The 11,720-nt window shown below is 22.8% G+C and overlaps 2 protein-coding genes and 1 long non-coding RNA gene across 3 annotated transcripts in view; all 3 read right to left on the bottom strand.

Annotated features, from left to right (window-relative positions):
• The window catches only part of LOC116184945 (putative protein TPRXL), a 6,048-nt gene extending 5,058 nt beyond the window's left edge, over positions 1–990 (bottom strand). Inside the window, exon 1 of the mRNA XM_031508206.1 lies at positions 1–990. Within this exon, the coding sequence (XP_031364066.1) occupies positions 1–293 (293 nt within the window). The 5' untranslated portion in view covers positions 294–990.
• Positions 991–1,181: 191 nt separating this feature from the next.
• On the bottom strand, positions 1,182–5,556 carry LOC102674550 (ATP-binding cassette sub-family D member 3). The gene is made up of 12 exons (XM_006607460.2): positions 5,238–5,556; positions 5,117–5,159; positions 4,862–5,049; positions 4,710–4,779; positions 4,463–4,560; positions 4,104–4,284; positions 3,815–4,027; positions 3,581–3,650; positions 3,017–3,492; positions 2,272–2,571; positions 2,014–2,175; positions 1,182–1,944 (listed from the first exon to the last, which is right to left on the bottom strand). Exons 1-12 carry the CDS (start codon positions 5,351–5,353, stop codon positions 1,867–1,869), a joined length of 1,995 nt encoding a protein of 664 aa, XP_006607523.1. The 5' UTR covers positions 5,354–5,556; the 3' UTR covers positions 1,182–1,866.
• Positions 5,557–7,345: 1,789 nt separating this feature from the next.
• LOC116186866 lies at positions 7,346–9,015 on the bottom strand. Its single transcript, XR_004151915.1, has 3 exons — positions 8,837–9,015; positions 7,740–7,933; positions 7,346–7,665 (listed from the first exon to the last, which is right to left on the bottom strand). It is a non-coding gene; the product is annotated as an uncharacterized LOC116186866 (long non-coding RNA).
• Positions 9,016–11,720: the final 2,705 nt, after the last annotated feature.

Below are 11,720 nucleotides of genomic sequence, written 5' to 3'. Positions count from 1 at the left end.
CACCCCGGCTGTAGTGGCGGTGTGGAGGAGGAGGACGATAACGATGACGATGAAGAAGACAACGAGGAGGAATTTGTAGGGAGTGGAGAAGCTGAGCCAGCCCTTATTGAGCGTTGACTGCAATATTCTCTTGGTTGATCAGATTGCGTCGTAGAATATGTGGCACTAGAGGTAGTCGTCCCGGATGATGCAGTATTAGTCATATCATTAGAATTTCGTTGAGTCTTTGATCTTTTATTATTCTCACTATCCATTGCTGTCACGTCCGACGGTGGATCCGTGTTACCGTTCATTCTGCAACTATCGACACCAATGGAACCGTGTCGCCAACTTCGCACGCCTACTTCGTTCAGACCCACGTCTTCGCGTCCCGTACGACTACACTATACACGCACCCGCACCTGCACCTGTACTCTCGGCGTCCTAGCTATTCGACACACACTCGTTCACGTCGCACAATCGCAGTGCCGCGAGGTCTGGCCACGGTGTCTTCGGGAACGCGAACGCCACGAGGAACGATTCAGCGAAACACAATGGCAAGGAGAGACGAGGAAAGAGAAACGATCAGATAAGTAAAGAAACATAAAGAAAGAAAGAGAAAAAGAAAGACAAAAAGATAGAAATGAATTAAATGAAAAAAAAAGATTTATGAGATTCTTGACATATTGCATATGATTAATTTTAGGAATATATTCAAAAATAATTTTTTTTTAAATTATTTTAGTTCACTGACACTATTTTTTCTCATTACTATATACATACACGTTATAATTCTTTTTTTTTTATTGATTACAAATATGCTCTATATTTTATTTTTATCTTCTCACACATTGCAAACAAAATTTTAACTGGATAAGCTTTATAAGAAATTAGTATCAATTGAACAATTAAAAACTTAAACATTTGCTAATAATTTCCAACTAGTTTCCCCGACAGATCAATGGTCAACCAATATGGCAACATCAACTCGGGCAGACGTCTGAATTTTGAAAGAGCGGGAAATTTAAATATTCAAATATTTCAAATATTTTTTTGTATTTTAATTTTAATTAATTTTATTAAATAATTTTTTCAATATGATTTATGAAAATAATATTATTAATAAATATTGAGGATTTTATTAAAGAATTTCTTTTAATATATACAATTTTTAAGAGTTAATAATAAGCAATATAATAAGATTTTATATCACTGAGCTTTATTTCACATTCTTATTGTCCAGCAATTTGATATAAATTCTGGCAATTTTTTTAATGTGATCAACACATAATAAATCATAATTTTATTACTGACCATTAAAATAGAAAATGATTTAAATTATATTCAAACTACCATGTTATACACACATTCAAATATATTAATTAATTAGATATTTTTAATGCATATATGATACAATTTAACATTTTATATGATGTAACTTTGAAAAATTGTATCAAAAATATGTTATTTTTATGATAGCTTAAATTTACATCCGAAAAATTATGTTCCCATAAATTTTTCTTCCTTTTTTCAATAATATTGGAAGAACAAATGTACAATAATATTTAAATCACATATTAATTTTTTTTTAAATTAATTACATTAAGGCCTAAATTGCAGTGTATACTAATTTTTTTTGTTATTTCTTATCATTTTTCATAAAAAAATAATGATATAAAAATATATAGTATATAAAAATACGATATATAAAAATATACAGTATGATTATTTGTAAATCTAGATTCTAATCAAAGAAAGATACAATACATACAATATATATATGCTATACACTGCAAATTTACATTTAAATTATTCGAAATTAATCGAATGTAAATTGACAATTCCTTACATTATTAAAATATTATTAAATGCAAGAGACATGGAAATTCATGATCCAAATTCTTTTGTATCCGCTTCGATAGTCTTAAATTCATAATTACCTCTTCCATCCATTCGCAAATAATACTAAAAATAAATATTAATATAAATTAAATATTTATTAAATAATTTTTAAATAGAAAATTTTTTGCAAACCTCATGATGTTTCCAAAGAGACCGTCGATGTGATACTGTGAATAATGTAATATTAGTTTGTTTGCAGTACAAGTACATTGAATCCTCGACATCAACACTAACAGCACTTGTACATTCATCTAAAATTGCAAATTGTGGTTTATGATAGAAAAGCCGAGCCATCTAGAAAAATCATATTTAATTAGTATTATGAATTTTTGCAATCAATAACAAAAAACCTTTTCATTATCATAATAAATAAAAAAACATTGTATGTACAGCTATACGTTGTTTTTCACCACCAGACAAAACATCCATCCAATCAGCTACAACATCCCAACCTTGTCCTTCACTACTTGTAAGATTTTCTCTTTCTAATAGATGACCCAATTGAACGAGATCTAATAATTTCTTCAAATCAGTATCAGTCATTTGTCCGCGCCGTATCATTTCCGTTTTGGTATGAGGATAAATTATTTGATCTCTCAGTGTACCCAAAGTCATATAAGGACGCTGAGGAATGTAGAATAATTTTCCTCGAGGAGGTTTGATAATTGTTCCATTCCAAATTGGCCATAACTGTTTTAATTTAATTTTTTATAATTTGAACAATACATTTGACAGAGCATAAAATAATAATTAAATTATCATTAAGAAAATTGAACATCATTTGAATTGAATTTTTATTTGAATAAAATTTTCGACTTATTTTTTAATAAATAGAATGAATAATTTTTTTATTTATTTAAAGATTCATTTGTATTTATATTGTAAATTTACGAATAGGTATTTCACGAAAATTAAAATCAAATGTAACTTTTTTGATCTAATGTTTGGTCCATGATTGAGAATAATAAATATTAAAAAATGAAATATCTCTATTTTTCAATTTATCATTTTATCATAATATACTTCTGATATTTTCTTGAGATCAAATACATCTAAATTGAATCCAATCTAAATTGGATAATTATAATTCGAATAAAATTTATTTAATTTCGATTAAAAATATCATAAAACTTACTTCTCCAAGAATTCTAAACAATGAACTTTTTCCACAACCATTTGGACCACAAACTAACACATTCATTCCTGATTTAACTTCAAATGATAGTTCTTTGATAAGAATATCTCCATTAGGTGTTATCAGAGGTACATGGTCGAATTTTATGATATTGTCTTTATTTATTATTTTTCCTATGCCTGGAGTTCCAATCGGCTCATTTTTGAAATCAGAAACCATTGTTCTTTTATATTTTCCTGTTTTTAGATCATTAAGAACGATTTTTATCTCACTAACTCTTGCAGTAAATCCTGCCAATCGCGTCATTTCTCTTCCAGCTAAAACTAATCTACCAATAGCTTCTGCCAATTTTACTAACATACGACCATATGTATAATAACTCCTAAATCGATGATTAGGAGTTCCTGTGAGAATAGGATGATTTTCTATAAAGAAAGGTAAGCTCACTGCATAGAAACCAATTACAGTTCCCATATCTAAAATAAAAGCATCAAATTAAGATTATATTAAATATAATCACTATAAATAATTACAATATATATAATATATTGTGTGATATCTTACATTTACCAACAAAATTATCAATTATTCCTATGAAAGTTCTGAACTCTAGATATTTGCGAAGATGTATTATCTAAAAGAAAAAAGTATTTCTTTTTTTTGCATTATATATTAACGTTTATAATTTCAATGTTTGATTGAAATAGCTTGATAGAAAATTAGTTTGAATTTTATATATTAATTATAATGATAAAATTTTAACAAAATATTTGATATATTTGATTTTTTATAGCTTACAAGTTTATGAAAACTAGTTAATAAAATTAACTTTTCTCGGTTATTTCCTTGGTAAAATGCTATTTCCTCAGAATTAGTGATTATTCTTGAATTAATATGACGATATTCACCCTCTAAACGTTGTTCTTTTACTGTCATTTGACCGATAGGTTTACGCAAATAAGTTATTATCATACCAGCAAAAATGAGATATGAAAGCATAATTACTGGAGTCTGTAAAATCCATATATATTATTATAAATATATTACATTTATATTATTACATTTATAATATTTATGTTATACATACTTCACTACCAAGAGTAGATGTGAGTCTATAAACATAAATGATAATATCTAACAAAGGTTTAGTAAGATTACTATACAGATCTGTGCAGCTTTCACAAAATTTATCAACATCAGTAGTTAAAAGTTGATCTGGATTTGCTATACGATTATCTAAATTATTCATTTTATAATAAATAAAACCACTGTAATAATAATAAATATTATTTTTTTATGAATGAAAACTTATTAATAATTTATATATTATTATTTATATTGTTATATTATTTTTTAAAATCTATAAATATTATAAAAAATTATGTTTCTAAAAATTTTATTTACTATTTATTATTATTAAATTTATAAAAAAAGAAAAAAACTTACTTAAGATATTGATCCAATAAACTTCGTGTAATATTTGTGCGTAACCTTAGCTTCATTTCATATATACTATATTTCAGTACGTTGTTCACAATAGATATCTAAATAAATATAATCATGGAAGATTATATCAATAATTTCTTCCAATTGGTAAGAAAATAAAGCTGCTTGGCAGCCTGAATGAAAAGATTTCATTAGCAGCCTCTGAAAGCAACTTCTAATTTTTTTTTCATTAAATTTATTTACTTACCATTGGTAATACAATTAAGAATTTAAGTAGACGCCTTTTAAATAAAGATTTATCCATTTTAAGAATTGATCTATAATACAAAATAAAACTTGCTAAATTTTAAGCTTTGTAATTTTATCAAGATCAAACAAAGATTGAAATAAATTACATACGATTCAATTAAAGTGCCCATATTTATCATCCAGAGATCACAAAAAGATTTTGTAATAAGTGTACCTGCGATAAGGAGAACAAAGGCAAATTCAGAAGATACTATTGAGGGTATACCAATTTTAAGCAATTGATATAATTGTCGAAAAAATCTCGCATTTACATGAGCTTTAGGTCCTTTTGGTTTTTCCTGAAAAGATTATTTGCAGATATTTAACATTCAAAATATACAATTATAAGAAATCATTTTTGCTCACCTCTTTAATAATATATTGTATATCTTCAACAGGCCAAATATTTCTACAAAATGAAGTAAATGTTTAATACTACACGATAATTAATTACATATATATATATATATATGCATAAAGAATTTACCTGTATTTTGCAACCTGTTTCCGGTTTCTTCTTTTTAATATCCATATTAATGTAGATAATGCACAAACACTAGTCACTGTGCGTTTAGTCACAAATTTACTAAGTGTTAGCGCCATTCTTTCTGCTATGAAGGATCGACTAAAAATTCACCGTCTTTTACGACGGTCTCGACACTTCTACGTCCAGTTTAAACATAAAGCGAACTTGTAGTGGGGTGGTCACCCGATGAATCAGCCATATCGATAAGTTAGTTTCGTTTGTCATTCCGTCATTATTATTCGTCAATTTCACCATTTTTTTTTTATGTTGATATTTTTATATGTATAATAATTAATAATTATTAACCTTTTCTGTATGTATATATATATGTCTATCATTGGTAGAAAATTATTAAGGTCTCTTTCTATTATACAGTTTTATATTCATGAATTTTTGATTTAAGAAAGTATATTCTAAAAAGAATATATATATATTTGTTATTATTTATTTAATAATACAGGAAAAAGAATAATATAATAATAGAGAATCAATAGATAATAGATAAATAGTTTAATTGGAATAAAATAATTTTAATTTTTAATATTATAGAAAATTTAATAATATGTCTCATATTATTATGTAGAATTATATTTTCGCCATTAATTATCATTAGTTATCATCTAAATTAATAATTTTATAAAAGTAATTTATTTATTATTTTATTAAATATTAAACTTCATTTTGGAAAATTAAAAATCTGTAATTTATTTTATACTTTCCAATAATATTAATTAAAAATTAAAATAAAAAATATAAGTTTTAAAATTTAACTCATTCAAATGTTATAAATTTATTAATAAAATACATAATCTATTTTGTGCCATATTGATTTAATCTATAATTCATCCAATCAAATCATAATTATAAATAATAAATGAATACACGTGAATGATCATTTAGCAGAAGAGCAAAATAAATTCTATTGTATTATATTCATAATATATTATTAATTCTTGATTATAATTAAATTTAGATATATTTTTGCTTAGATCATATCTAAATTAAAGTTTGGTTTAAATTATAAATTATATTTAATTTATATTTAAGTTTCAATAAGTTAGATTTTAGTTAGGTTAGATCTAAAATATGAATTATATATATAATATAACATCAAAATAACCTATAATGTTTATATGAATGTAGATTTTGAATTAATTATATTCTTAAATATAAAATATTTTTGAATTTTATTCATTAAATTACTCAGAAGACAAAAGTTACATATTTTAACAATTTCATTATAAATATTTTCTTCATTATTTTTTCCAAATTTACTTCAAATATAAATAATTAAATAAATACATAATTATTTTTTATCTTAACTATTGTTTTTAATTTTTATTATTTTTATATATATATATAATTATATAGATATAATTTAAATTTAAAATTAATATATCAAATTATATCAAAGAATGTTTATCATTATTGTCCGCGAGAAAAATTGAGAGGAAAATATATTTAAGATTTTATAATAACTTGAATTTTAATATATATTTTTTTTTTATTTCATGTGTTTATTTTTATAATAATCATAATTATCGATCGTCACCATGTCCTTATTACATTGTATTTAAATATTTGTAAATGTAAGTAAAATGATATAGCATATTTTGTCGCATAAAACTATTAAAATATATTTTAATGGTTCGTTTATAGTATAATGATATTTTAATTCAAAATAAATTAACATATATGCAAATACACATATATACAATTACAAAAATATATATTTTCAGTAAATATTGTGAAAATCATGTATATTTTTTATGAATTTTTCAAATACATCTTTTTTTCAATATATTGTTTTTTTTATATTTTACATCTTTCTTTTTTATCTTTTATATCTTTCTATTTTATATCTTTTTTATATCAATTTCTTTTTTATATCGATTCAATATAAAAAAATACTCAGCTATAAATAATAAAATTTTGAACAAATTTAAATCTGCTCATTTTTTGTGATAAGTAATCAATAATCAATCAATCAACTATACTTTCCTTAAATAAATTAAAAAAATTTAAATATTAAAATATGATAAGGGTACATATAGTAAGTTAATCTTATATTTAAATAATAATATATTTTATTAAAAATATTTCATACAAACATTATTTTCAAATATGATAATTTCAATACCTTTGATTCAGTTTGTTAGCTTTTTGTATAGATTTGTGTATTTTATATATCATAAATACGATCTGCAAATAAAGTAAGTAAGTTGGCACTGCAAATAAAGTTTGACATCTTTTTATTTTTCGAATTTTAACAAAACCATTGATAATTACCATTAATACATTATATATTATGTAATCTTTTTTTATCTTGATAGATAAATTATATTTTTGGCCGGATAATGAATCAATTGAATTTAACGATGAATAATATCTATAAACAAAAGCATTAAGAAAATTAATTTATTTTTATATCATATATCATATTAAAATAAAGAATTAGCTTACTAGTAATTGTATCGCATTTATTTATCTTCTTTATAGTTGCGTTTAAACTTTGTAGTAATATTCCATATTTTTGTTTTGATTGTATCTAATTTGCATTACTGATATATTTTTCCTTATATTTTTTATCATTCTGACATATCATATAAATAATATCAGTCCATATAAATTGGTTGGCAATAACTTATTCATCTGAACTATTAAAAAAAATAAATGTGTAATAATTAATACATATTTGTAAAATGAAAAATTATATTTATAAATAAAATGAGAAAATAAAATTTTTAACTTAACGCTACCATCATTTTATATAGGTGATTTATAAAATCTATAATTAAATTATATCAATTTCTTTATATTATTCATTTTTCTTAATTTACAAATTAAGGATAAAAACATGCAGTACAAGAAATCAAAAATTTCGATTAAAAAATTAAAGATATTGTTTCAAATTAATAATTAGTAGAATAGTATTTAAATTATTGCAATAAAAAATATAATTAATAATTTTGTTTTAAGTAATTAATTTGTCTGGTAACAAAATAAATGAAAAAAAAAAAAGAAATAGTATAGTTAGTAAAAGAGATATAATGATATTTCTATAAAATCAAAGTATTAAAATTTAAATATTTCGAAAATCAAAATTAATAATATATTTTCCATAAATAAAAAACTTAATTTAAAGATGATATCTCAACTCAAAATGTGTCTATAAAATAATTTAAATTTTTGTATATTTTAATGATTGAATTCTACTAATTTTAGAAATTTTAATAGTATTAAAAAAAATAATAAAAAAAATAAATCTTTGTAAAAAATATTTTGAATTTAATTTATGATATACATATATTTCTTTTAGCAACTATATTAATATTTTTAATATTTGTCAATTGGTTAAGTCATTAAACATTAAATATATAAAAAATTAATAAACGATTAAAATAATTAATTTACATATAATTATTCATGTATAAAAAAAATAAAAGGGATTATAAAAAATATAAAAAGAAATATAGGAATATATTTGTAGAAAATGAAATAAAATAAATTTGAATAAAAATTCTATAATAAATAAATAGTGAATTTCAATTCGTAATCACCTGTTTCGAAGTTTTGTCTCTCGTTTACTTTCCAGTTATTATTATCACCATTATCCTTATTATCATTATTATATTCATCCTCATCCTTAATTTCATCATCAACATCCTCATCATATAGTCACTACTTCAACATCACCACCATCATCACCACTATCACCATCATCACTATCATCATCATCCTCATCATCCTCATTATCATCGTCATCGTCGTCGTCATCGTCGTCGTCATCGTCGTCATTGTCATCGTCGTCATCAAAATCATCAAAATCACCATCATCACCACCACCATCGTCATTATCATCATTACCATTCCTACTACCACCATATCATCATCGTCATCATCATCATCGTTGTCGTCGTCGTTATTGTCATTGTCATCGTCATTAGCATTACTATCACCATCATCAGCAGCAGCAGCAGCAGTAGCATCACTATCATCATTTCATCATCATCATCATTATCATCATTATCATCATTATCATCATCATCATCATCATCATCATCATCATCATCATCATCATCATCATCATTATCATCATGATCATCATTATCATCATCATCATCATCATCATTATCATCATGATCATCATTATCATCATCATCATCATCATCATTATCATCATGATCATCATTATCATCATCATCATCATCATCATTATCATCATGATCATCATTATCATCATCATCATCATCATCATCATCATCATCATCATCATCATTATCATCATCATCATCATCAAGTTCATTCATCGATTGTACGATATGCTGTTAAATAACTCACAAATGCTTCCACTCGATGTGATTCCGTGCAATAGAACCACTCATTCATTCCTTTTTCCTTTTTTATGCTTTGATAGAATATTAATATGTATATATAAAATTAAGTGTGAGTATGCATGTATGCGCGCGCGCGCACAAGTTGATCCAAATGATAAGTACTGATCGAGATGCAATATACTAAAATTTTCTCTATCTCTTTAATGTTTTTCAATGTTTCAATTAATTTTTATTAGATTCAAATATAAATATAATCATATATTATATTTATATATCAAAAATATGAAGAATATTTAAAATAATATTAGATATAATATTTACAATTTTGCTTTTGAATAACGTTTTTAGAATTTTTAAATTAATATTTCATTCATTTTTCTTTTTCTTTTTTTTTAATAATTGGTTATAAATCTTCGTATTATATTTCTCTCATTATATTCAATAAAACAAACAATTAAATAGCATATTATTCTATAAAATAATAAAATATTCTTTTTTTGTATATTTTGTTTGATAGTTTTAATCCTAATTAAAATATTGATATTTTATGTATAACAATATATAATGCAATCATTTCTGTAAAAGGAAATTTTATAGTTTGATTCTAAAATAATGTCATTTATTTCTTTCTAAAAAGTTCATTTTTTAACTAAATTTGAGATTTTCCATGATTTAAATTTATTTTTATTCTTTTAAGTTATATAATATTTTATTAATTTTATTTGTTATAATTATATTATTGAATTATTTTATTTAATATTTATGATAAAATCTGATTCTTTTATTTTTAAGCAAATTCATTCTAAATAATTATGAACTGTTCATTGATTCTTCTTGATTCATTGATTTTCTAATTATAAGTGCTATTAAGTAATTATTCAGAAAGTTGATTATGTATTTATACATTTCATATTATATAAATATTTTGTAATTTTTTGCAATATGACATAAAAATGACATTTTTATCATATGATTTATTTTTTCCAAATTTTATCAAATGATATTTTTATTAAATTTCTCTTTTCAATAAAAAATTATTAGTTTTTTTATGTTTATAACAAATTTTCAACAAAATATTGTTGAATATTTTTTCAATTATTATAATTATTGATTTTTTTTATTAATAAAGTATTTAAAATAGTAAATATTGCACCAAGTTATTACTTTTTCGATATTTTCATTTCTTAGTTTTTTGATTTCTTTGATTTTTGATTGGATACACTGTTTATATTATTAATGGATAAATAATAAAAATAACTTATATTGCAATTATAATTATAATTATTAGTAGAAAAATTTGTAATATTTAATTATTTTGAATGTTATTATTTATATTTGAATTATATCAAAATAATGTAATTAAAAATATAAATTATATAATTACATATAATCTGAACTTCTATGAATTGTTGATAGTATCTATCAATTATCCAGATTTTGAAACATTGAAGAATATTAAAAGATATAATTAATTCAGATAACGCATAATCTTCGCTAAATCTTGTGATTTTCTAGATCAACATATTTAAAAGTTGATATTTATGTCATCTAAGTGATACCAGTAATTTGAACCACCTTTTAACATTAATATTTAATGATAATATTTAAATATAAAAGTTTCAAATAGGCCTGAAATAAATTCATACATGAAAGAATTTTTATGTTCATTATAATATTTGTGCGCATAAAAAAATTTTTTTGATATATGTCATTCATATAAAAAAAAATTGTAACATATGTTTTTTTCTTCTTTCTTTTTTTTCCATTTTAACAAAAATGATGATAACTTTAAAAAACGGGAATAAGTGAAATACTTCTTGATTCGAACAATATCATACAAAAGAATTATATTGAAAAAAATTATTTTATGTTGTTATATAAATGTTTACCATTATTTAAAAAATTATATGATATTGATCGAATACAGAAACAAGTGATTAACAAATGGTCCAGCGAAGGAATTTTGAGAAATGTATAAATAAACTACTGCCAGTGTATTAGTTTTTAATCATCCTGTAATGAACTTACGTAATAAGAATCAATTTTTGCTACCTATCAAAATAACATTCTCACATGACAAAACTTTGATGTTATTTGATCGTCGTCG

This window comes from Apis dorsata, unplaced genomic scaffold (assembly GCF_000469605.1).
Source record: "Apis dorsata unplaced genomic scaffold, Apis dorsata 1.3 scaffold_5, whole genome shotgun sequence".
Taxonomy (NCBI): domain Eukaryota; kingdom Metazoa; phylum Arthropoda; class Insecta; order Hymenoptera; family Apidae; genus Apis; species Apis dorsata.
Note: the sequence above shows the minus strand (reverse complement) of the source record. Positions and strands in the feature narration are given on the sequence as shown.

Excerpts from the sequence above, each read along its gene's own strand:
- LOC102674550 (XM_006607460.2), bottom strand. The coding sequence starts at position 5,353 with ATGGCGCTAACACTTAGTAAATTTGTGACTAAACGCACAGTGACTAGT. Across the intron at positions 3,493-3,580 it reads TGATAATTTTGTTGGTAAAT|ATATGGGAACTGTAATTGGT; the intron begins GTAAGATATCAC and ends CTTTTATTTTAG. Across the intron at positions 1,945-2,013 it reads CTCTTTGGAAACATCATGAG|TATTATTTGCGAATGGATGG; the intron begins GTTTGCAAAAAA and ends ATTTATTTTTAG.